The 26,069-nt window shown below is 38.3% G+C and overlaps 2 protein-coding genes across 2 annotated transcripts; both read left to right on the top strand.

The window, feature by feature from the left end:
- The first annotated feature begins 1,511 nt into the window (after positions 1-1,511).
- Positions 1,512-4,400, top strand: LOC149943901 (uncharacterized). Its single transcript, XM_090176242.1, has 4 exons — positions 1,512-1,806; positions 2,920-3,155; positions 3,800-3,914; positions 4,375-4,400. The coding sequence occupies exons 1-4, from the start codon at positions 1,512-1,514 to the stop codon at positions 4,398-4,400; spliced, it is 672 nt and encodes a 223-aa protein (XP_090032368.1).
- Positions 4,401-5,188: 788 nt separating this feature from the next.
- Positions 5,189-23,384, top strand: LOC149943902 (nose resistant to fluoxetine protein 6-like). The gene is made up of 12 exons (XM_090175726.1): positions 5,189-5,269; positions 5,601-5,698; positions 8,151-8,327; positions 11,498-11,591; positions 12,030-12,125; positions 12,189-12,354; positions 12,932-13,015; positions 13,078-13,196; positions 15,857-15,977; positions 16,958-17,144; positions 21,129-21,271; positions 21,898-23,384. Exons 1-12 carry the CDS (start codon positions 5,193-5,195, stop codon positions 22,153-22,155), a joined length of 1,620 nt encoding a protein of 539 aa, XP_090031852.1. The 5' UTR covers positions 5,189-5,192; the 3' UTR covers positions 22,156-23,384.
- Positions 23,385-26,069: the final 2,685 nt, after the last annotated feature.

Here is a 26,069-nt window from a genome sequence, read left to right on the forward strand (position 1 = left end):
GGAATTTTATATTTAACGATAGGAAATCACATGGCCTCAAGAGCTTTTGTATTGGTTTGCCCACCCGCGTATCCAGAGGGTGGGCGGTGCGCACTCTTTAACATAGATTGGTAAATTATATATCAAACAATAGGAAAACAGCTTTTATATCAGTTTTCCCACCCGGGTCTCCTGATGGTGGGCGGCATCCACTCTTTAACTTAGGATGGCAATTTATATATCAAACGATAAGAAATCAGTCAAATCACGTAGCCTCAACAGCTTTTGTATTAGTTTGCCTACCTGTGTCTACTAAGGGTGTATGGGTTTGGGTTTGCCCACTCGAATACACTGATGTGGAACTAATATTACGGCCTGGGCCGGGGCCGACTTGTTTTATATGTACGCTTTGCAGGAGCATCAATTTTTAAGGAACCATTCTATTGGAAATTTCTATTTTTTGTTTTGTAAATTGCAATTTTTTGGGAAAAGTGGTTAAACAAACTGCGTTTTTGGAAACTAATTTTTGGGACTTAAATCATGAGTGTTTTTTCGTGCAATATGCCCCGTTCAAAAATACGTCATTTATTTAGTTTTCGTAGGAAAGCTTTGGAAATCTCCACCAACCTGAGCAAGGATACTAGGCCTTCTCACGGTCGACAATGACATATATTGAGTCATCGAGGTACTACACCATACTTAGTTGCAACCATACAAAGGGAAAACCTATTTTTGTAATATTTTAAATAGTACGGAGTTGATTTATTTCCCCGAATTGAGATAAGACGAACAGAAAAGTCAAATTCTAAAACCGCAAATAGGTATTGTAATTTATATCTTGGTCCAAATTGTACTAGAAATTTTCCGTTTCTAAGTTTGCAGCCGATTATAGAACCACTTGCTTTAATAGTTGTAATCAAGCCTTGCTTTGAAACCTACAGAGATATTTCAAATCACGAAAATTTTCCTTCAACTTACTGATATCATTATACGAGACGTTCAAGCTCATTTGCGACACAAAACGAAACTCTGAACAATACGTCTGGCGCCAGGAAACAAATAACATCCCCAATTTCTATCAAAGAAACTTATACTTTGACAAAAAAAATTGAGGTTGTTTACGGATCTTTGTTTCGTACTATCACGCAATCGACAAAACTTGATCTTCGGACAAAATTTGAAGCCAATTCACCTTTCAGCCAGTATATATACGAGAAGGCGGAACTTTATCGCTGGTGACGTATCTCTTTAACTCGTTCTGGGATGTTTCTATAGCATACCATATGAACAATGGAATAATGCGAACACCTTGCCTACCGATTTGAGAAGTATATTTAAAAACAAATCAATTGCCAAGATCCTGGCTATCAAATCCATGATCCAACATGTCACCTTCACCCTATCCCTTCGAGTCATAATTTAGAAGATTTCGCATCGCAAATTTCCTCAAAGAAATACAATTACTATTTAATAAATACTTCGTAGAATATTCGTAGCGAAGAAATATACAGTCTTCAAACAAGACGCGTACCATGAAGTCCGCTTTTCTTTTCGAGCTAATATTAGTAGCGTTTTCCGTGGTGGACGAAGTCAACTGCGGAGTGTATAACCGGGTCAACTACGTGACGGAGCCTGACTCGAAGGTGGTGATATCCAAATGGGCCGCGATGGAAGAGCAGCTGGAAAAGGGTATCGGGTCTGTGGTCAAGACTCTGATGCAGAAAATGATGTCGTCCCAGGGAGATTTGGACATCAGCGATTCCTGCGTCGAAGGTCTCCTACAACTCATCATCGATTTGGGCAACATGAGAAATTGGGCATTCCAGAGTACGTTATCGTATATATTAAAGCAAGTGTCGGATTGACGTCAAGTAGCTCTTTTTTCAACAGATGTCGCTAGCGTCGTAATCAAAACAAGATAGTTAAGTAAAATTATAGGTACCCCTCGCGCTGATTGAATTGTTTGTAATTTCGCCCATAAACCTAAATTACAGCAATTATAAACAATATTTTTACACGGGACATATAATTGATGTTAAAGTCCACTAAATAGAGTATAAGGTGTCTAAGTATACAATGGCTCTCTGACGATGTTATCCTTTGGCTACTTTGAATTTTAGCTTCCTTCACCATAAATAGATGTCACCACGCTCTCGCAGTCGCGTTTTCCATCTCTAATAACATTGGCCTTTTCATAATACAGGTGGCAAGGATAGAGCCTTTACTTTAAAGGAAGTAAAAGTCTGCATTTAATTTTCCGAAATTTCTATTTGTATAACAACGACCTTGCTGTTTACAAATCTTCAGTCAAGCTCGTTCAAAAATCAATATATAAATTTACATTGGAAAATCGTTCATTTTCCGTCCAATTTTAGCGATAATTTTAGACTCGTTTTTGTAAGACGTAAAATGTGTATATTTCCAACCCTGTGTTTGAGAAAATTGACACACAGACTCTAAAATTGGACTAAAACAAACGAATTTGTAAATTAACAGATTGATTTTTGCTCACGAGCTTGAATCCGTATATTGCGAGATATTTAATAAACCAGACTTGGCATGCTTATCGCGGCAAACTTTCGTCTCGATGTGGCTGACGGTTTTTTCGACGTCACTATGTTAACTTAACAAACAACACCGTGAGAGGGGAGGGCTAGCAGAGGGTTTTTTTCTATCATAGCGCGGAAAAAGCCGTCAGAGTGATCTTACCATACGCGATACGACAGGATAATCATTCCAAGTAGAGGTATGGATTCCTGACTAAACCAAAATAAAATGTTCAGATTTGACATTTATATGACGCGTGCCAAGACCAAAACAATTTATTTATCTGCTATAAAAATATACTCAAAGGCACATGGTTAAGGATATGTTGCTTCTGCTTTATATCTCATGAATGTACCATGAAACATGGAATAACCCCGCATTCTAACTATGCAGTGCTCGATGCAACTGGAAAATGGTCGGGTGGGCAACTGCAGGGCACTGTATCTGCCTTCGGGAACTACGAAGAGTGTCTCAACCTCCAGTACAGAGAAGTAAAGGATTCGCCGCCGGTCTTCACTGGTCAATATTGCCTGGTGGACCTCAGACCTCCGCTACCCAAGAAGGAGCGTCCTTACTATTACTACGAAGAAGTACTTCCGGCTTTTCAAAACTACACGCCTAAAACGGAGGTTCGTTTGAAATTAATGTCTCGTCGGAAACCGAAAATCAATTTAAAATCGTCATTTACCTAACTTCGTATTAGCTGAAACGTATTTAGCTTATGGCGAAAGTACGAGTCTACTTTTCAAGCCGGTCAGCATGATCCAGTATCCACTATCTAACTAACTCTCCATTTTTTAGTGGCATGGCGCCATCTAGTGTCGGTCCTAAGATCGTTTTCTTTATCATTAGATAAAAAAGGTTATGATTTGTTAGATAAAAGTTCGATTTAAATCTTAATTTAGTCGTGAAGCTTTAAATAAAGATCAAGTAAGCGATTTAATAAGGAAGATTTTTACTTCGACTTTGCTGAAGATGGCGCTAAGCAACGCTAGGGATCTTTTCACCTTCTATTTAAAAACGGACCGCGACGCATACTCAGTGGCACGTTTCAATTAACACGTGCCACAATTATTTATAAAGCAAATCGCCGACAGATGGCGATACACTTTATATTTGAAATTTAAGTAGCATTTCTTGACTCGTAATTTCTCAGTAACATAAATACGTTCATGGCGAACTAATGATTTTTAAAAAATATACAAATCGAATATCCACGAGACAGCCAATTACTTCATATTAAATTATGAAATATCTTGAATAAATTTCCAAGGTGATGAAAAGATTGCTTGATACTGCGGCTTCTTTCTACGATTCCGCTTTTCGGGTGGGCCTTTGCGTTCCCTCGGTATGCACGAAGAAAGATCTAAGCGACATCATTTCCTCAGGTAAGATGTCGACTTTATTTGTTGCGACTTAAATGGTCACATAATCAATTGAATTTCATTAGTTTTGCGCACTAGTAAAAAGGGTTTGAAAAATGACAGGATGCGAATATGTGATTCAGTGGAGCCTAGGAGCAACAAACACAGAACCCCACACGCAACCCGTCAAAAGTCGTGTATTTTCTTGTGTACAGTTTTCATTGGTTAGACGCTTCAGCGCACGCGTCGGAAGGGGTTAATTCGGAAATTGTCTTCCCCCTTTCCGTAAAACGTTCAGTGTAAAGGCTCGTCCAATGAAATTTGTACACAACACTGCGTTCGCGTGTTTAAGGCTAGCTACGTTCTCCTTGTGTTTGTTGCTCCTTGGTGGAACATAGGGGAGGGGGGGGGGGGCATAATATTTCTAACCTCCAAATTTTGGTCCGAATACAGTCTTTTTACAAAAGTTATTTTAATATTGAAGATGCAAGTTCTATTAAGATGAAATAAGCATAAAGTTAATTTCGATAGATTCCTCTAAACAGAAAATCGCCTGGTCGCGTATCCAGTTTTACCCAATTATCTTAAGTTACATTAGATAGCCTAAAATACCTTCGTAATGTATGTGGGGGGAAAAGGTTAATGATCTTGCCATGTACACAGAGATTTTTCTGAAGACATCGACTTAAAATGTGTTATCAATGAATTCAGTGACAGAGGAGATATTAGAAAGAACACCTTTGAAAAAAAATATAGTAATATAGATCGCACTTCTTCGCGGGTTCAGGTTGACTGACATAAAATTATTAACTTTTTTAAACAAAAGACTATACTAAGTTTTGTCCAATTTTGACCACTGATACGGGACAAATTATATAGTCATGGCAGTGCTACGTCACCCATGCTTTTTCCTATTCATAAAAAATTCGCGCCCACAATGGTGATCATAGCCAAAGTTACCGGTTTTACGATTTTCAGAAAGATCAATGGAGTCGTTTTACTAAATTTTTTTTTTCAATCCCCCCAAACTAAGTAGGGTGGTCCATGGGCCAATAAACGATTTGATCTAGTCTGTAGGACATGACTTCTCTGTCGCTTGTGCATATAAATACGAGTCATTATATCAGAACGGGTTTAAAGAGAGGATGAACCGTAATTTAGATTGAGCCTACGGCTAAGCTATTGGTAACCTGTAATTTAAATTTCAAATTAGTTTGATTTGATCTTAATCATGACGCGCAGATTAGGATTTTTTCAAACCTTAAATCGCTTTTTTCGTATCGTAACATAGTGGTGGAACCGATGTATTGGCAATCCGCAGTGTCTTCGTGCGAGATAAAACGGGACATCGTCATCAAGAGCGACATGTGGATAGCTCTGTACGGATATACTAAGACCATAAGTGTATAATATCGTTACATAAGTGTGACACTTCCTATTCTTCACATGCAAAAGTTTTACTGAGAGCTATTCACAAGATAGACTGCATTACGGGCTTCGTCGCCGTTTTGAATCCGCTTGCTAACGCGTAACAAGTAGCCTTTGACAGCGCCTCGCTAGGGGGATAATTTCTTCTTGTGATGACGTCACTCCGTTACTAGCTCTCAGTAAAATATTCCCCAAAGTGACAAACTTATGGAACAATATTATAGACTTATGCAACGACACATTGAAATGTTACACTTTGATACAATTCCTTATTACAAACAGTTCGGCCGTGGCTGCGTTTTTGATGGTAGTGGTAACGGCTACTGTCTTCGATTATTGGACCTTTCCAAGTCTTAGTTCACCGGACAAGAAAGAACCAAGTATGTTGACCATTAGAAAGTTTAGTACGACCAAATGTCTAGAGAATACGTCGAGCATAAAAGTCTTTTTCAATGAATTTCTTTAACCTCAAAGGGTATACTCCCATAAACCACTTCGAGTTCTAGGTCTAAGCTAGACGGGCAATTTTAAATGCATTACCTCTCGCAGATAGATCTACTGGGGCAATCTCATTTAGAAATGGAACACGAAATGTGAAAGCGATAGTAAGAAGATCAGTTAATTATATTAGAGAGGTTAAGCTTTTGCTATAAAACGCGTATAGAGATGACTTTTAAACTGTACACAATGAAACCAAACATCCCTACACTGTTAAAAATACAGGTTTATAAAACGACTAAATTTTGACTTTTAATTTATTCCAAACCATTTAGTTTCTAAAACGGTGTAATAATTTATTTTAGACCCATTATACCTTTTGGGGTATTGAAAGGGAAGTAGCCCTAAGACTAAACTAAACCTTTTCCAGTCTTTGTGGTAAAGGTGTAAAAAAGTTGTTTGAATACCCATTCAATTCCATTAAACGAACAAAGAAATGAAACGAACCAATTTCGAGACTAAGATTTGAATACTACGTTATTTCCTTTTTAAATATTTTCTTTAAAATAACACAATGCTAAGAAATTCCAATCACCTGAAATATTTAACAACAGTGAAGTCTTCGAAAGTTTGATTACAGATTTTAAATATAGGAGATAAGGCGCCCAACTATGCGTACCCAAATAGGGGCGCCAAAGAATTCTTGTTATATCAAACACCGAAACACGTAATTTATGATAATTTATGTGTTGCAACCACCCTTTGTTCATCGACTTCAGGGACGCTCATTCGACTATTGCCCTCGAGTGAAAACCAGCTTAATCTGGCTATGTTAATGGTTAATATATTGAATATTAAAAAATAAATAAATAATAAAAATAGCTTTTAATAGGTCTATCTTCTTACTGTTTGTGAAGTAACATTGATAAAAAAGTGTAAGTTATGTGCTCGAACACTCCACAAAAGAACTGAATTTGGAGAGCAGAAGGTTTATATATGATTTGTGGCAATACCCTGAATATTCTTAAATATTGGAAAAAGTTTTAAGCACTTTAGAGGTTTAAAAAACTTTATTTTTAACAGTGTACCAGTTTTCCCGTTCACGTTTTCTATACATTCTAGGTCTAAGGTCATACCAAAAGCGATAAGTATTTATAATAATCAGCTAGGCTGAGGTTCACAAAAAATGTGCGAGTATTCAAATTCAGTAAAAGCATAAGTAACATAAAAACCATTGTCAATTAAGAAAAATTATCACCGAACTGATTTATTTTCAGTGCTATTGCGCCCCCTACTACTTTCAAGGATGATATCACGCTACTCAGTTCGAGTGCAAGTCCAAGTCTGAGCTTGGCGATAATGTCAGTGTCACATTTATCGTTATTATGTTACCTATGGTAAAAGTGGTTAGCACTTTGGCCTCGTAACAAGAGGAGCCGGGTTCGATCGACGATCCCACCAGTGGCATAGTGAGGGGGTGTCAGGGGCCATCCACCCCGGGCGCCGATGGTTAGGGGGAGAAAAATAATGATTAGGTTTCGTTTGGAAACAATTTTTGCCTTGGGCGACAAATTTGATCGCAACAAAACTGTGTGGCACTGGCTCAAAACTCGGAACACCTCCTTCCGCGTTGAGTTGGCTCCTCACTGGTTCACTGGTTGAAGGGGGTTCTCCCCTGAGCAGTGGCGGCGCTAGGGGGTAGGCCAGATAGGCCACTGCCTACCTTAAAATTTTGAGGGGCCCCAAAATCATCCTATAAGGGGCCCCAAATTGATCTAGAAAGGGTCTCAAAATTGTCCCAAGAGATAAAATTATTTATAAATAACAATGAAACAATTGTCGATAATGTATTTAGAAATTTTTGAGGTATCTCCTAGTTAATAAAACCAGTTCTGTTATATTTGGACTCGTTTTACTGTTGTTAGAACTTTTTTGTTCGTCATGTACATCACTACTTCATTTTATTGAAGCATTTCGTTGAGAAAAGGGGGGTCCCGGGTCGGGGGCCCATTTATTTGGTTTGCCTATACCCTGGCGAAAATTCCTGGCGCCGCCACTGCCCCTGAGATCTTCTGTTTCCAATTTCCAATAAAAACTTGTGAATCTTAACGATAATATGAAGTGTAGGGGCTATTGGGTCGCATAGCATGAAGGACTTGCTACACACGCGGCCATCTGGAAGCTGACTTGGGCTTAAAGTAGTGCCAAGGGTATTAGCCTGTCTGATTATTAAGATGGGGAACTGGCACACGTATGTGAAATAAAAATATAATCTTATGGCTCTACTGGAGCTAGAACTCAAGTACACGAATGCTATAGTAACCGTTCACCTTAGCTTTCCTCTTATTTAGTTAAAAGTTCAGAATTAAAAAGACAGTTAACGTTTCTTCATAGCGCCGGGAGTGACGCTTTTTCTGGGTTTCTCGATCAGACGTTCGCTGACAAGTACTCTGACCATGCCTAGGAACGTCAATTCCAACAAGTTGACCTTCTTACACGGGATCAGGTTCATATCGATGACCTGGGTCATCTTGGGTCACACCTACTTGTTCACCGATTCCTATTTCTTCAGTAAGAGTTTTATTAAAAATACTTCCAAGTAACGTTACCTGAATTTTAAAAATGTCGTAAGTCGAAATGCCTATACACAAGCCAACATTTTCCCAAAACATGGCTGGTCAACTGTCGCAAAACGAGTTGCTCCGAATGAATGAAGTAAATAGTTTCACAACGTGTTGACCACGCAAACGCTTTATTCGCCAGGTTTTGAGGAATGTTCGGTTTTGCTAAACTTAATATTTTTCGTACGCATTCTTTCGATTTCTCTAATCTAAATGATAACATTAATTTTAAATATATATTTTTGTAACCGGGTTAACCCTCGGTAGCTTGACAACCTTTCGTGTTAACGAAAATGCAACGTTTTTCGCCAACTAGAATCGAAAAATTTACTCAATGACATTTTGTTGAAAAAGTATATTGCTTTTATACTAAAATAATTTTTTTTTGGAAAGATTTATAGTAACTTCAATCTCTAAAAGTTTTTAATGAAAATTTAAAGGCGAAAATATTGTGATTCGTTTTAAGTTATCAGAAATTTTTTATTACATCCTTTAAGCATTTCAAAAGTGTATGTTGTAAATTTGTTGGGTATTCTTGATTTGCGCAAAGGATTCAAAAAGTTTAATGGTTATGAAAATGAATGGATATGGCAAAAATCCAGGGAAATGGATTGACCTGTTGCGGAACTTTTCTAGATTAGATCAAAAGTCTTCTTTAGGTCTTCATCTTATGGGGTATTTTGGTGATTTTAAAGGTAAAATTTTAGCGCCGAATATCAAATAACCGAAGAGGAAATGAAATTATCCGTATTCATCACAAAACATCGAGACATTTTCCTTGTGGTTTCTCAGACAAAAGGCAGGAAACGTGTTTCAAATGACACGAAATTTTATTCTTCAAAAGTTTTAAATTGTTATCGCGTAAGTACACGAAAGTGATCAGTGAACCATACCGTACAGTTTAGTTTATAGACTGGTTTCCACTACGGCCAAAACTCTGTGACGCCCAAAAGAAAATGTACATTGTAATAGTCTTATAGCAAGAAGTATGTAGTATATCACTTGCTGAGTAGATAACTATCCACACTGTTAAAAAAAATTGTTCTAATTTGAACAAATCGCCGTTCTGAAGGTTGTCCCTGTAACAGAACGTTATTTTGTTCTAATATGAACAAAAAATATTCGTTCGATAAAGAACGATGGTTGATGGTTCAATATTGAACTTAGATGTTCTATATTGAACAAACCTTCTTTGTTCAAATTAGAACGTTTTGTCGTTCGCGGTGGAACACTTTGTCGTTCGCCGTGGAACGCTTTGCCGTTCGCGGTAGAACGCTTTGTCGTTCGCCGTGGATCATTTTCTCGTTCGACTTGGAATGCTTTATCGTTATTGCTTTCTAAATTATGCCTCATGTCTCCTGCCCACCGAATAGAAAAACCAGGCCTAAAACCAGATTATTTGAATTTAGTTTCTACCTCAAGTTTCCTCAACTACAACCATCTTATTAAGCTTAAAATATCTACCACGTAAGTGATACGCGTAAAATAAATAAAACCTTTTCATAGCGCAAAAGATATTACATTCTATTCTCAGTTTAAAGGCCGAGACCTGGTAACAAACGATGTTAGAATTTATTCCTATGCTGAAAACTTCTAACCAAATTGCAGTATATTACGAAATATTTTCTGTAAATTTTAATTCTGGAACTTGGGCAATTACATTTCCGAACGAATTTCGTCTACCTTGCCAATCAAATTAAAATATACTTAAAAAAACGGTGCGTGTCCTATAAATTCGGACCTTTCACAACCATTTTTCGTTTTCTACTTCGTGGGGTAGTTTCTGAGAAAAAGCGTTACAGACCTAACGCCATTTGAGTCGCTAGTGAAGGAGCTACGCTCTAACAATGAAATTGAATCTTCAGTAAATTTCCAAACACACTGTACATACAACTACAAAAACAACTTCATTACAACATGTTCTTACTCACCCTGTAAATAAATAACTACGAGTAATAGTTTAATTTGTTACTTTTGGTCATATGTTGAAAGTGTCACGTTTATATGTTAGTACATGTACATGAAGACAATACAAAGAAATCCATATAGGATTGTGTGTAAAACCTGTTCTAAGGGGAACGATCTCCTAGCTATTGGAACGAATCTATTCTATTGTGTAGTTTACAAACCTTCCTCCAGAGGGCGAAAGAGCATTCGTTCTTATTTGAACGAAATATAATATCTTGAACACTCCGTTCTCTGTTACATACCTTTAGAACGCTATCGTTCATTTTTGAACAGACTGTTCTAAGTTGAACGTCTTCTGAACGAATTTTTTTAACAGTGCATATCCTTATACTTCTAATGCTATTTACTTGGAACATGTACCTTGAAATTTACCGCTGATTTTAAAAAATGTATTTCGGAAGATGAGGTGAAGTAGTCATACACGCGGTATATTACCAGCCGTGATGCGGGGTACTCATCCGAGATTTCTTTCGAAATTTTCGCCCATTGAATTGAACCTCGAGCCTCCAAATTTAGACGTTTCATTTTAATGACTTAGACGAAGGGTTATCTTTAAGTAGATATATTTGAAACTTATGTCTTAACTTCTGTCGATGCTCTCCATCGCGCTACACATTAGGTAGCTCGGAAATAGGTTACTGAGAACGTGTTAATCTCCCTGTTACAGCAGCAAGAAGTACTACCTAGACCAGACTGAAAATAACAATTAATATCGAAACAGAACCACCATTGGTCGGGGACCTATTCGATGATATTTTTCATGACACAGTTATTAAGAATCTATCAATTATTTTGCTACCCATTGGGCACTCTCCCCTGTCATTTCCACTAAAATAATTAAGTAATTATCTCTAAATATAAATAAGTACATTTTTGTTGCAATTAATAATTAATTTTATTATAATTTCGGTAGTGGTGGTTATACTTACGTAATATAGGGGTAGGGAGGGAGATAGGGGGTATTGAAAACAGCATTTTTTATGCAGATCAAACATCAGGATTAGATAGAGTAAATAACGTTTAAATGTGATTAATAAGTTATCCACGATTGCGATTAACTAAACTTGCAATCTAAACTTCCCATACTGCGAGGCTTAACTGATTGTATACAATGCAGCAAAGTGAGAACAGTTTGAATGAATGAATTTGCAGGGAACTTGTCGTCCATGTTGACGAAAATTCGTCATATGGAGTTTCAAGCCATCACGAACGGATTTTACAGCGTCGACAGTTTCCTCTTCGTCACGTAAATTTTAATAAGGAAATTATATGTGCATCCACTTGAAATTTCATGGTAAGCTAGAGTCTGCATTAAGCCTTGTCTCTAAGTTAACTTATCTTCTGTGCTCTTTTTTAACTGTTAAAATCCGTCATTTACCGCGCAACTACACCAATTCCACGAAGAACGTGACAAATACTCTATGATCTTCAGTCTGAGAACTAATCGGGGTTCATTCAATTTAGTTTCTAGTCCGTCCACTTTTCGTGTGAGTGTCCTTCATTTGAAAAAAAAAACGCGCAACGTCTTAGATTCGGTAGTTTAAATCCCACCAGACACATTCGCGGCACGGTGCCAATGGATCCTTTTATATTCAAAGTGTGTACATATAGTTTCCTGATTATAACCGTTAAATGATTGAAAAGCGAAAGTCAATTCAAATGCTAATTTTAATTCCAAAATCAGAGGCGTTTTAACTTCTTACAACATACTCAAAGCTGTAAAAGTGCACGGACGTTGGACGTTCAATATGCCTCTGATATTAGCCAAGCGAATTTGGAAGTAAGACGAGCGCAAGCTTCAATTTTTATTTAGAAGTAATTATATTAACGTGTTTATTTTTAGATTTCTGCCAGTGTCCATGTTACTGGTGGGGACCATTCTGTGGTTGCCAGTACTGGGAAGCGGACCAATGTGGAACGAGTACATGGACTCTTACAGTAACGCTTGCCGGCAGAATTGGTGGAAATTGGCTTTGTTCATCAACAATTTCTCTAAGCCGTCAGTCGCTGTTAGTACTTTCTCAAACTGTCGCAAACCAACCTAATCATAAACGGAAAATTTCTTAATCATGGCTAATGTGGAAGAGATCAGCTTTGCCAAACACTCGCTAATTATCGTTTCCGACGTTGATCGAGGTTTTAATTAAGATAAAAACTTTAAACTACAAAATTAATACTTGGTTTAATTGCTCCAGACTAGTTTCTTCTGTTTCGCCATACAATCCGCGCCTGTTTATTTGAATATTAACGCTCAGAAATCTAACCGCTGACACACTCGGCGGAAGACGCAAAAACAAACTTAGATAGGTTAATACTGACGCATGCTCTCTTAGCACAAATTTCTGTGCTGAGTCACCTGGGTTACAGACGGGACTAGTTAGTGTTTTACTGCTTAATATTTTTAACGTGGTTTTCTCCATAAAGTTAAGTTTTCCATTAGTCTATACGTCCATGCTACTGGTTAACGCTTAGTGCTTCCTCCTTTAATAATTATCAAATCCAAAATCGAAAATTTTCTGGTGTACAATATCTTTTAACAATAACTTAATATATTGCGAGCTTAAGCTTAATTTTTACATTCCACAGTGTGCTTTACATACATGGTACCTGAGCATCGACGTCCAGTTCCTCGTGATCAGCTTTATTTTCATCTGGCTCTACCTGAAGCGAGTTTCTTTTATTCATTTAAATTTTGAGACTATTACTCAATTTGAAATATCACCCACAGGAAGGAATGGATGGGGAAGGCCTTTCTGGTGGTTCTAGTTATTGTGTCGATGGTCTCGTCTGGACTCGTTATCTACATTTTCGATGACACGCCAACTTTGCTCTTCTCCGTTTTGGACCAAGGGTAAGAATTAGCTCGAAGAAGTTCAAAGAATTCCAAATTACGAATGAATTCGCGATTTCCTCCCTGACTTGGATTAATTAAGTAACGCATTGTGATGTTCCGGTCCTGTAGGATGTTCCTGTCTTGTAGGATTAACCTGGTTGGCACTCCAGCAGCGTTTTAGCTGAGCCGGAATATCATTGTGCGTTAACCGTTAACTAATCCTAGTGCGATTATTAGCACGCTATTAAAATTTCAATACATACATTTCGGCTAAGTCATATGTGACTTTTTGCAGCAAAACTCAGACATAGCGTTACAAAGTTAAATAGAAAATTAATTAGATTACATTATTAAAGAGAGAAGGAATCGAACTAAAATAAATCGTTTCTTTAAATTTTTAAGGACTAGTTGCTTAGCTGAACTTTTAAATGGCGAAATACTGGTTACGTTTATTACAATTTAATTATTTATACAAATCGCCCCTTGACAAAATATACTAGTTGATATTTTACTAGTTCTCGCAAACGGCACATTCAAGTAGTTTGTATTTCTATATATTAGACAGAAAACAGGTTAATTAAAAATCCAACAAGCATAGTTATACATTTGGAATATCGTGAGTACCTTACATCTTGGACGAATAATTATTGAACTCGAAACCTAAGCAAAATATCCGGTTCCACAATTTGCATCGCCCATCAGCGCTCCTACCTAGAGAATCGCTAAATATATAATAATGTCAGATGACCTTCATTCCGTCGTCCACTCCGCTGTTTTTAATAGAAGTGAAACTTTTGGAATTTTAATAGGCTTTAGATTATTCAGTAATAATTGTATTGGAATAAAAATGAAAGGGTAATTGTTTCATTCATTTAAATAGCAAGTTCGCTTTAATGTTTTTGCATATACAGGATGTTTTGAATTGCACTGACTTGGCATTTTTTTTCAGAAACTGCAAGAGATAGAGTTTTCGAAATTTTCAGGGTATTATTTCTAGTGTGGGATCGCTTATATCCTAAATTTCAGAAAAATCGGAAATAATTTCGGGGTTTTTGTAAAAAATATTTTTTCACCGGTAGGTGCTAGAAAAAAACGTTTCAATGAGAAAGTTGTAGAGTGCTGCAGAAAATGTTCAAAGAAATTGGTTTCATTGGAAAAGAACACTTTTTCACGAAGATATGAACGGATGAAAAAAAACAAGCTGTCCATTGGGGCCAATAGCCTTCGCATTTTTGTACGTAAACGAAAGAAATGTCTGAAAGATACAATTGAACATTTTATTCGAATAAACATGAGAATTTTACAAGTTAGGTTCTATGACACCTCCGTTTTGCGCGATACATGTTTGGGCACGATGAAGCATGTTTTGAAACGAGCGTCTGATCATATCAGGAGTGACAAGTTCGAAGGCTGCAATGATTCGATGACGCAAATCTTCTATCTTCTTCAGTCGGAGTTGTTGTTGATGATGGTGAGGAAAACCCCAGTGATGATGTTCGTAACACCACATGTGGGTGTTTTGATGGTTGAAAGACCCATCTCTCCCAAAGGAACACTCTTCGGTCACCAGCATTTGATTTATGAAATTAGGGCTCTCATCAAACATGGCCAGTTGCAGAAATCAAATCTACGTTCCATATCTCCTTCGTGCAGAGGTTGGTGGAGGGTCGCTCGATACGGATGGAAGTTGTGATTGTGAAGAATGGTCCACACGTAGTTCGTCGATAATCCGAGATCGTCGCTTGCATCTCTGATGCTTGCTCGACGATACGAAACAAAATAGGCTAGAGCGGTGTCTTCCATTTTGATGTTTTGACGACCTGGTCCACGAAATCTATCTGGATATCGAACGGTGAACAATTCACTAACCCTATGCGCATTACGATTGGCTTCACTATAAAATAACTCGACCATAAAAGCTCGCTGATCACGAGAATAATTTAGTGGCATGTTGATTCGACTCAATAAACGTTAGAGAATGGTAAAAAATAAAAAGATTTCACATTAAATACTAATTGAAAACTTGACCTTTAACGTGATTTCTTTCATTTGCGTACAAAAATGTGAAGGCTATTGGCCCCTATGGACAGCTTGTTTTTTTTTTCAAGGAAACCAATTTCTTTGAACATTTTCGACAGCACTCTAAAACTTTCCCATTGAAACGTTTTTTCTAGCACCTCCCGGTGAAAAAATATTTTTTACAAAAACCCGAAATTATTTCCGATTTTTCTGAAATTTAGGATTTCAAGCGATCCCACACTATAAATAATACCCTGAAAATTTCACAACTCTATCTTTTGCGGTTTCTGAAAAAATGCCCAGTAAGAGCAATTCAAAACACCCCAGTGTATAGCTTGTGTGCAGGTTAAAATAGATAATAAATTTAAAAACGCCTAGTCAAAATGGAAATAAAGGTGTAAGCTTTGACGAGAGTGACGAGCTAAGAACGCTTGTCCTAATATCGTCCGCTAATATTTAGCACGTGTTTAGTATTTGGATAGAAATCTTTCCAATACTTGACACTACGGCGCTACATGCGGCGCTGCCGTAAAAGCACCAAGAGCGCCATTTGGTTTCGGGTCCAGTAATTATTCGTCCAAGCTTACATATTATCGTTCTCAAGCACGCGTGCTCAACCTATCTAGTGTAACAAGCTCCCTCATTGGCTGTTCTTGTAGCTACATCGGTGACGTTTCTCCACGAGTCTTCTACCCGACCAACGTCCACCTGGGTGTCTTCGCAGTTGGTCTGTATCTGGGAACTTTCTTATCCAAGGAAAGGCATTTTCACCTCAGTAAAGTACGAACCAATAGACACTTGAATAAAACGGGTTCTGCAGTTAGTGAGGAAGAGTTTGGACGTACAAATATGGTCATCGGCTTGGGCTTAAAGTCGTTCTATAAGGACTGGTTTTCAAAAGGGAAAAAAGCCGCGACTGGTAGCGTCGATGAAAAATAATTTTGCTTGCTTGGTTTCCACTAGCGCGCGAACCTTGGAACGATTTTAAGCGGGTAAATAAAAAAGCAAAAAGTTTGTTGTCTCCAAGTTGAGAAACTCGCCGTTACGCGCGCTAGTGGAAACCAAGCATTATGCTAAAAGAGGGTTTTAATGAAGCGACTATCAAAAAGGTATTTATTTACATTTGGGGAAAACGACTATGCGGTGGACAAAGGACGAATTTTTCTCGGTGCGAGAATGGGGAAGGAAAACGTTAACGGAGTGGGCTCAATCGCCCCGGAAAACGTCAGTCTTAGGGAACCAATGAGATATCGGGTTGATTTGGTTTTGATTAAGGGGTGTGAGCTTACTCTTGGAGCATAAGTCGTATGGAGATCAAAGCTAAAAAACCGTCTCAACATAGTCATTATCGCTAAGTATAAAAAAGTATAATGAGAATTAGTTTAAAAAAAAACAAAACCACGACCATTATTGCGTGAAGCTATCGAAATCTACAAACATAGAAAAACTTTTTAAATAATTACGATGGACCGTATTTACCTTTTATATATAAAAAACCTTAGATTTAAAATGTAGTTTAACTTAAATTAATAATTTGTTTACGGGGGTATACTTTTTATGGGGGGATCATTTTTTTAAATACTGTTATAATAATGATGAGGTGTGCCGAAACTATTCGGTTTTATTGTAAATAAATTTGACTTTACTTACGCAATAATGGCATGGTTTTGTTTTTTAAACTAATTCTCATTACATATACGCGTAAGATGATTAATAATTAATTAATTAATATATTATTGGCTTATGTAATGTTTGCGCAGACTCTCAGGTTTTTGGGTTGGCTCGTGGCATTCACACTGTCGCTGTTTGCAGTCTACTCCACCTATTTTTGGAGCCTCGGTTACAGAGTTCCCACCATGTACAGCGCCATCTACGGTGGATTAAGTAAAATTAGCTACGCTATGGGTCTGTGTTGGTTGTGCCTACTGTGCGCTACCGGAAACGGAGGTATGTAATTTAATTTTACTTATCGCCAGAGCCATCTCCCGGAATAGGCCTTTCTATAAAGTAACATTGGCGTTCTTGTTTAAATGTATCGGGCCCGTCACTAGTGACGTAGAAGTTACGTTTCACTATGATAGCCAATTAAAATTCGACGAGTCGTCTTTTTTTATAAAGATCTAACCTTCAAAAACGGTAAAAGTGAGTGTAGGGAACTGTTGACTCGCGTGGCATGAAGGGCTTGCCACCACCCTCCTACGCATTGTAACCCGGCCATTAAAGGCATTATAAGTCGCTAGATGACTTGGGCCTAAGGTGGTGCCTTGGGTATTAGCCTAGCTGTTCATTTAAATCTGTGTTATTTTAATAATTTACCACGCGCGTATTACTACAGACTAAGAGATATAGAAAGGGTTCTACTTTTTAGGTAGAGAAAGATAATGAGAAGATCATTAGTTAGCCGGGGTGGGGGGTGGTGGTATATGCTGGTCAGCGGTCTAGGGAATAATTATACTGTAAAATGTGTTAAGTGGAGGGAAAGTAGAATAAATAAAGTCCAAAGGGGAAAGATTACGCGTGATTACCTAAATTCATTTATTTATTACCCTAATATTAGACCGAAATACTGCTAAAATGTATAGTAATTATTTGACCGAAAATTACCGCTTTTATTCACGACGTGGCGTAATGGCGATAGTTTCTCAATTTCTCCGATGTAGCGCCTATGACCTAGCGTCTGCTACAGTCAAATTAAAAAGTCATAAGAACTTTTTTTTTAAATAAACTTATCAAAACTCCTGTTATCCCAAGCGTCTGGTAGGCAGAGTTTATGGATGGCCGTGTGAGGACGACCACCAATTCCCCAACGGGTGGTCGGAATACTTCCGCCACGGCCGTTAGTTACACCTGATTAATCAGATGGACAAGTGGACTGAATTGTACCACACGTTATAATCGCTTTAAAAATTATTTTAAAATACAAGTAATATTAGGAGAACGAGGTACACATCATCCTCCTAGAAGTCCTATAGGCAGTGATGATTGAAACCATACTCTCGTAGTACTTTGTCAATTCGTACATTCCAACAGCGTGGTGACAGCTTCAAGTCTCCAGACTAGAGAGCTGCATTATATTAAAAAAAAAATTACCATTCCCGTCCGTTTCTGTTGAAGGTTTTCCCTTTCCCGATCCATTCCCGTAGTTTTCGTTGATAGTTTTCCATTCCCGTTCAAAATATCCCTCTTCCATACGTTACCGTTCCGTAATTTCTCGCTACCGGACGTTTCCGTTTCCATTTAAGAAAAGTAGTCCCATTCCCTATCCATTACCGAAATTTTGTTGTTTTCTAGTAGTATTACGACTTGTACAGCAATTAAAACAAAAGCACGAAATGACACAGTTGTTTTAATTTCAAGAAATATTTTATTGTTTTTTAAACAAATACTAAATTATGTTTTAAAGTCCCGAAGTCAAACTACTGAGACTAGCGATGACGATGACGTATATACCGCCTATTGAAGAACTTTCAAAAACGAAACAAAAAGTAAAACCTCGATATTCCATTTGAAGGACGCCAGCACGTCCCCTCGCTGACTAGAAAGTAGAAACGCCCCCCCTCCCTTAACGCTCATTCCCCTAATTCCTTTCTTCAACGTTACACCGCGCGCCGATCTTCAACACGCAACTAGTTCGCCCAGCGAAACAAAAACAACGTACGAAGTTACGAAGGGGAGGGCGCTGGGTGAATGTGACTAGCATGCGTGTCGCAGACTGAGACATCCTCTAGAACTCGAAATTTCGATGTATTTACCCCGAATTTCTCGGCCGGCCGCTTTCTCGTGTCACTAGAAAATCCATTCCCGACCATTCCCGAACTGAAATGTTCCATTCCCATCCATTACCGGCACAATCTTTTTCATTTCCATCCATTCCATTACTGAATATAATTTTTCACTCCTATTACCGACCATTCCCGCGGTATTTGGGAAAATACTGTTTCCATGCAGCTCTCTACCGCAGACTCTTCCGCTGTCAAGTTCAAAACCTTCTGGTTGCTTCATATAGATTTCTTCGGACAATTTCCTATGAAGAAACGCCGTATTAACGTCGAATTGTTTTAGACAAAGTCGTTTCAGGGCGACGATGCTGAGAAAATTAGGAGCGTCTCGAAGTGGGCAACCGGTGCAAAAGTTTCGTTGTAATCGTCTCCTTCTCGTTGAGCATAGCCCTTGACAATGATTTTGCGCTCTTTAGGAGGTTTGACCAGTTCGTAGACGCGGTGCTCGTTCAGGGACGATAACTCATCTTTCATCACCTTCTACCACTTGACGGCTTCGATACTCGTACGAGCTTCTTCTGCTGTTCGTGGTAAAGCGTCACAGACAAAGAAAGTTTTGTTCGCAGAAGGACAAACGGTAAATGAAAGAGTTTTCTTTAACTTTGAAAGATCTCTCAAAACCGAACTGGCAGCAGGTTCTTCAGGACGTAAATAGACGGGTCGGGGTTCCATGTCTTTTGGGGACTTGTCGGGTCTGAGTTACACGTCCGGATATTCAGCGACGGATGACTGCTCGCCCTGGCTGGACATATTATCAGATAAACGCTTGCCCTGATTCGTCGTCTGACGTTGAAGGATACGTTTCTCTGCTGCAATGATCTGGATTAAACCGGACATCTCTAGTCCGCAGGACATCATTGAGCTCCGGAACGTAGATTCTATAAGCATCTGTATCACTTTCGTATCCAACGAGAAATTCCTTGTAAGCCTTCTTTGTCAGCTTTCTTCTTTTCTCTTTCGGAATATGCAAGATGCATTCTGTTCCAAAAACGCGGAGATGCTTCATTGACGGGTTTGGCTTTACGGTCAACAGCTCGTACGAAGTCTTCCCAGGTATTCGTGTTGGTGCTGAGCGACTCAAATTGTAGGTCGTCGTGTTTACGGCTTCAGCCCAGAGCTTCGGTGGTAGTCCAGGTTTAGAATGTAACATAGCTCTGACGGTTTCCATGATTGTTCGATATTTTCTCAGTGACTCCATTCTGTTCGGGTGTGAAAAACATTGACTTGCGATAATTGCAGTCGCCGATACAGAAAAAAACTCAAGGGGGGGAAGGCGTTAAAAGACATCTTGAGATATGGGTGTAATGACAAATCATCCAGTCACATGCAAAGCTTAAGCTTCAAGGGGGGGGGCGCCCCCATATGTATCCGCCACTGCGTGATTGAGACTCTCCTGGCTGTCATTCGATGAAATTCTTCGTTGACGTACTCGGTGCCTTTATCAGTAACCAGTTATCAAACTGTGTGCTCTTGGTTTTTGCACATAGCCAGGAAATCTTTAAAATATTCGACGACTTCTGATTTCTTCATCAGGTAATATGCGACTCTTTTTCCGGAAAATTCGTCCTTGAAGAGAAGGTAGTAACGCTTGCCCTTCACAAATGGCGTCGGTGACGGTCCTAAGAGGTCGAAATGAATTATTTCACCAGGCTTTGTTGCTTCCTCCAATCGGGTCCCAAAGTTGTGTCTCGTCATCTTTCCGTAGATACAGCCATCACAGAGCTTGTCGGTCTTCTGTGAAACGACTTCATATCCTAGTCGAGCCCCAGAGCCCCCACGGGATCACCGTCACTGATTTCCAGATAGTTTTTGTTGGTGACAGGCATAGTGGCAGGTTTCATTAGGGTTGTGGGAGTTCGCGGGGAATCTACTATTCAGTTATGGGAATTTTTTACATCAAACTCGTTTGAAAAAAATATTGCTTGTCGTTGGCCAACTTCGATCAAAAATAATATCGTCGCGTCGAGAAAAGATCGACGGCGTAGCGGCGCGCCGGCATCGGTCTCTAGTCTACTGGCACCATTTCGTAAGACTTCACGGATTTAAATATCGACCTCAATTGGCGTTACCCGTGTGACAGGACCCTTTATAAAATGTGTATAAAGCATTAAATCTAATTGCAAAAATCTAATTGATAAACTGGTTATTGCAGGTATTGTGAATAAATTCTTATCCTGGAGCGGTTTCGTCATCCTGAGCCGAGTATCCTTCATGATGTACATATTCCACGAGCTCGTCCTCAACTACTACTCGTGGAATCTGAAAGGCGTCATCGAAATGAGCCACATAACTTTGGTCATTATTGGAGGGTGATTGACGGCTTTAAAGCCACAGTCACACCTTGTAGCAGGTTCCAAGTATTCCGCAGTAGAAAACTGGGAACAATCTTCAGAGGGGTAAAACTCTCAGTATGCTTTTCCCTGGTCGGGCTTCACCTATTGCAGCCACCTATGGAAGAGAAAATTAACTTTTTATTCATTCATTTTTGTCCTTTGCTAGATCCAGGTTGCCGTAAAAACGTAGGTCAAACTAAAATCGAAGGTAGTCTGGTTAATATTTATACAGTTTTCCACTCCAGAATACTTATCTCCTACAAGGTCACACTATCGCTTAAAACCAGGTTTATCTCAGTTGGATTTAAACTAGGTTTTAAAGTTTAGTGTGTTTGCTTAAAGTGTCGAAATCTACGCGGCAGAACAGGCTCAAAGAGCACCGTGACACTGAATGCAGTTGGAAAATTCGGCGTTGTACGGCAGCGCTGCAGTGGGACTTTGTTTGAACTAGACAATGGCAAAATTTTCTCCTTTCCACAGTGTCACGGTGCCGTTTGAGCAGATTCTGGAACGTGGTGTTCTACACCTTTTTTATTGCTCTTGAAGTGTGCATAGAGACTAGATTGATTATTTCCTTTTCACTCGTAGGTGTGGATGTTTCTGGGGAACTTGCTGTTGAGTTTCTTGGTTGGGTTTTTCTTCCGAATTATGTTCGAATGTCCCTTGGATTCGCTGGGAAGAGTCATTTTCCTCACCCCGAAAGCAGTAGCGACGAATAAAGGCAGCGGGAAATGTCAAAAGGTCATTACCCTTGTGGCTTCGAAGGTACCGGCTGTGGAAAAGGAGGATAGTGAAAGCGATTACGATAAACGACAAGAAATGCATTTCCAAAAAACAAACATTTGAACAGTTCTTTGGAATCTGAGAGAGAAGCTACACTCAATTAAAAATTCCAAACCATTCTCCAGACCCCCTTTCGTGTCTCTTTGCCCCCTCCGACTTCTAGAACGTTCCTACGCCCCTCGCGGTTGTATACTATTGGACCGAATCCCGTTTCACCGAATCCCATTGAACCGAAAAGTATTTTCGTTTATAGCCCAACATGGCGGGATTCAGTTGAATGGGAAATTTAAATCTGGTTCGTTTTCACTTCGGGTAGGTTAGTTCAGGTTGGGTTAGGTTAGGTTAGGTTAGTTCAGGTTGGGTTAGTTTAGGTTGGGTTGGGTTAGGTTAGGTTAGGTTAGTTCAGGTTGGGTTGGGTTAGGTTAGGTTAGGTTAGGTTGGGTTAGGTTAGATATGGTAGGCAACTATTTCACGTCGAGTCTTATCAAGGTTATTTTCCAAAATTAAACCCGGAAAATATCAAATTTCAAGGGAAAAAGTCTAAAAATACACGTCGCTACGAAATAATAAATATTTAAGACATAGTTTAGTCCAAATTAGATATAGTATCGTCACGTAACCTACGATATATACATATGTATCACTAACGCGATTTTCGGTCGATTGGAATTCGGTTGAATGGTACATTCGGACGAATGGGATTTCGGTCCAATGGTCTACAATCCCCCTCGCTGATGTTAATTTTTCAGCGTTTTTCGTGTGCTCTAAGGACATTTTGGGGCTTGAGAGGTGTATATGAAATTTGGAGCTTCTTAATTTTTCTAATTTCAAATTTCATTAGGTTGTTAGTGTTTCTCTCTTTGTAGAAGAAACAATTAAATAGCCCTTAAAATAAATTGCATGTATATTGTTAGATTGTGGCGGACTTAAAATAAACGGTGTCTGGTTTATCGACATTTTTCGTCAATAAACGCGATGAAATGCGTGGCTCTTGAAAATTGTATAAAGCTGGACTTGGCCGGTTCACCGGTCTTCAGCGCATTGGTTGAGGTTCATTTTTTTACTATTTGCATCTCCTTTGCAAAAGTTTCTATAATCGTTAAAATTACATATAACCTATTCCCTAGATTTGTTTCGTTTCAGTACCAGCTCGATTATCGTGCTAAATTTGGGATAATACCTGATTTGAAAAAAAAAGAAAAAAGTCCAATTTTGATTTTATTAACTAAACTAAATCTAAAAGTGTAGCCTTGACCGCTGTATAAAATTAAAACGAAATTCAATAGTGAATCGTTATTTTGCCAAGTAAACGTTATTTTTACTGTTGAAAGCATTTCAATTACCAATAAGCCTTGGGGGGTGGTTAATAACAGTGGCTGAGTCTGGCTCCCTTTCGTTCCATTCTGTTTGGTACTCCAGAACGAGTTATTATAGACGTACGATCCCGTCTTCGGATCGTATATCGTACCGACCGTCTAAATATCGTACAAATACGATCCAGATCGTACATCTGGCAACTCTGCTATGGAGTTACCTGGTGAAATACTAATGGAAAATGATGCAGATGAAACTGTTCTAGATTTTAAAATGGAAGTTAAGAAGTTAATTTTCAACCCAATGAATACGCGTGATTACAGATGATTACACGCTATTACAAATGATTACACGTGATTACAGATGAGTACGAAGATTACAAATGATTGCGGGGTTACCAATTATTACAAAAGATTACCGAAGATTAGGTAATCATTAAAGTTAGGGTGTACACCGATAACGGGAAGTGGTTAGCCCCTCGGAAAAATTTAAGAGTGGAAAGAATTACTAGAGCAATATTTGGACAAATTTTCCATTGCAAAGAAAAGAAGTTCCCAACCTCGCTTGTTGATACAATTTTAAATCCAAGAAAAATGGAAAGGTATGTTAAAAAAAATTCTTACTCAGTCCTTGAACTTAAAATTAATTTCCATAACAGCTACCATATGCAATGCTGAGGGAACAACAGCTAGAACCGATAGCTCGAAGATGTTATGAGGAATCGTACATCTTGACCATTCAAGAAAGCGGTTTAACGTTGTTAATAGTTAATAGTTTAATTACCGACCCCTTAGAAGACACAAAAGGGATTTTGGAAATAAAATGTCCCTGTTCAGTAAAAGGGAGAAACATAACCAAAATGCCAATCACTGAAATTGTGAAAAATTTCCCCGAGTTTTGTTTAAAAGAAGTTAATGGAAAAATTCAGCTTGATCGAAAGACAAATTACTACTTTCAAGTTCTAAGCGAAATGGGAGTAAATAAATTAAAATGGGCTGACTTTGTGATTTATACAGAAGCATCTACAGATAACATTTTCAGAGAGAGAAATCGTTTTGCCAAAACTGATCTCCTTTTTTCAAAAATATATTGTGCCTTTTTTACTAAAACAATGATCATATTTTTATAAGCTTTAGTCAATATATTGGTTGTGATAAAACTAATTATATTGAAAAATTAAAGATTTTATTGTCGTGAAAATTATATTGTTTTAATACAAACTGGTAAAAGAAATTTGTAAAATTTAAAACCACTTTACTTTAAGGGCTCATAGCAACAAAGAGCAAACATGCTGCTCACTAGTCTAGTCATTGTAATGGGCATTATTCCATCGAATATGTGAAACATTTTAACTCTCCCAATTGACCTTTCTACATTTATTCTAACTTCTGTAATTCTTCTACAGTGTCTAATATTTCCTTTTCAGTAAACTGCGCTCTGTAAGTTAAGTTTTCAATCAAGAATTCCTTATCAGCCATCACATTATCCCCAGGCTCTAGCAACATTAGTAAACCTGACTCTTTCGTGATCACTTTATCAGACACTCTGCCACCCCATCCTTCAGATACGAAAGATATAACGCCCCTGGAGTGATTCCAACTAGGAATATCGTCGTGTTGTGATTTTTATAATTTGAAAATGTCAGGCTTTGCGTAGTGAAAGATGATGACTTTTCCACAAATATTTCCGTGCAATCGATCACGATTTTTGTATTAGGATATTTTTAGAGCACTCTGGCATGTATTTATCCACTAAACTCTTGGTAGGAAATGGAAAAAGTGCTGCCAATTCCACTTCCATCAACATGATCCAAGTAGAAAACATATCAGAGAATGAAGAGGTTGAGATATTAAATCTATCCGAAACATCTCGGGAAAATAGCCCAACTTTCAGTCGAACCATAACTGCAAATAACTGGTCAATAAAGGCAACTTTAAAATTACTTTTCTTTGATAGTGGGGCTGAACCCTTGGCATCCTTACCGCCTCTCCAATATGTCATCCTTTCTGCTTTGAGTTTCAGCAAACCAGAAAGTAATTAATATATTTTTCAGAAGTCGCTTGATCACTAAGGTGGTGTCTTGGGTATTAGCCTAGCTGATTATTATTACTATTATTATCTTTACTAAAATTACTATTCATAGTTATTTCTAAATACATTATACTTAAAAAGCCACGTGAAAATAGCGAATGTTGGTAGACCGGTGTATTATCTGGTCATTTCATCATTGTTAGCAATTTTATCAGTACCTCAAGTCATCCTTTTGATAGTTGCTTTCAAAGTCTCAATTTCACTCTTGATGGTACGAGGTATTACGTCAAAAATAAAGTTTGCGTATGCATTTTCCCCATGTGTGACAACACTACAATCAGATGATATTTATTCTATTGTTTGGCAAGCAATACGTAACCTTCATCTAGTAGGGTTTCGTGTACTGACAGTGGTTTGTGATAAAGCTTCAATAAACCAACGCTTTATTAAAATGTGCTCCGAAGCTATGCAAAACCAGTGTATAGACAAAATTGGCTACCGAACCGTATTTTTTTTTAGTGGAGAAGAGATGTCAAAACTTTAAGGAACTGCCTTTCAAATAGCGGGAAGAAACATAAAGACAAAGTTTACCGGTACACGCGGTTACTTTTAAAAAACAACAAACATATCCT

Source organism: Leiobunum rupestre, chromosome 5 (genome assembly GCF_980474605.1).
Source record: "Leiobunum rupestre chromosome 5, qqLeiRupe1.1.hap1, whole genome shotgun sequence".
In the NCBI taxonomy this organism is placed as follows: Eukaryota; Metazoa; Arthropoda; class Arachnida; order Opiliones; family Sclerosomatidae; genus Leiobunum; species Leiobunum rupestre.

What these genes read in the sequence shown, in the direction of transcription:
- LOC149943902 (XM_090175726.1), top strand. Translation starts at nt 5,193, where the DNA reads ATGTATTGGCAATCCGCAGTGTCTTCGTGCGAGATAAAACGGGACATC. An exon ending in TTAGCCAAGCGAATTTGGAA is followed by an intron (nt 12,126 to 12,188) that starts GTAAGACGAGCG and finishes GTTTATTTTTAG; the next exon opens with ATTTCTGCCAGTGTCCATGT. An exon ending in TTCTCCGTTTTGGACCAAGG is followed by an intron (nt 13,197 to 15,856) that starts GTAAGAATTAGC and finishes CTGTTCTTGTAG; the next exon opens with CTACATCGGTGACGTTTCTC.
- LOC149943901 (XM_090176242.1), top strand. Translation starts at nt 1,512, where the DNA reads ATGAAGTCCGCTTTTCTTTTCGAGCTAATATTAGTAGCGTTTTCCGTG. An exon ending in GAGAAATTGGGCATTCCAGA is followed by an intron (nt 1,807 to 2,919) that starts GTACGTTATCGT and finishes CTAACTATGCAG; the next exon opens with TGCTCGATGCAACTGGAAAA. An exon ending in AAGCGACATCATTTCCTCAG is followed by an intron (nt 3,915 to 4,374) that starts GTAAGATGTCGA and finishes TTAATATTGAAG; the next exon opens with ATGCAAGTTCTATTAAGATG.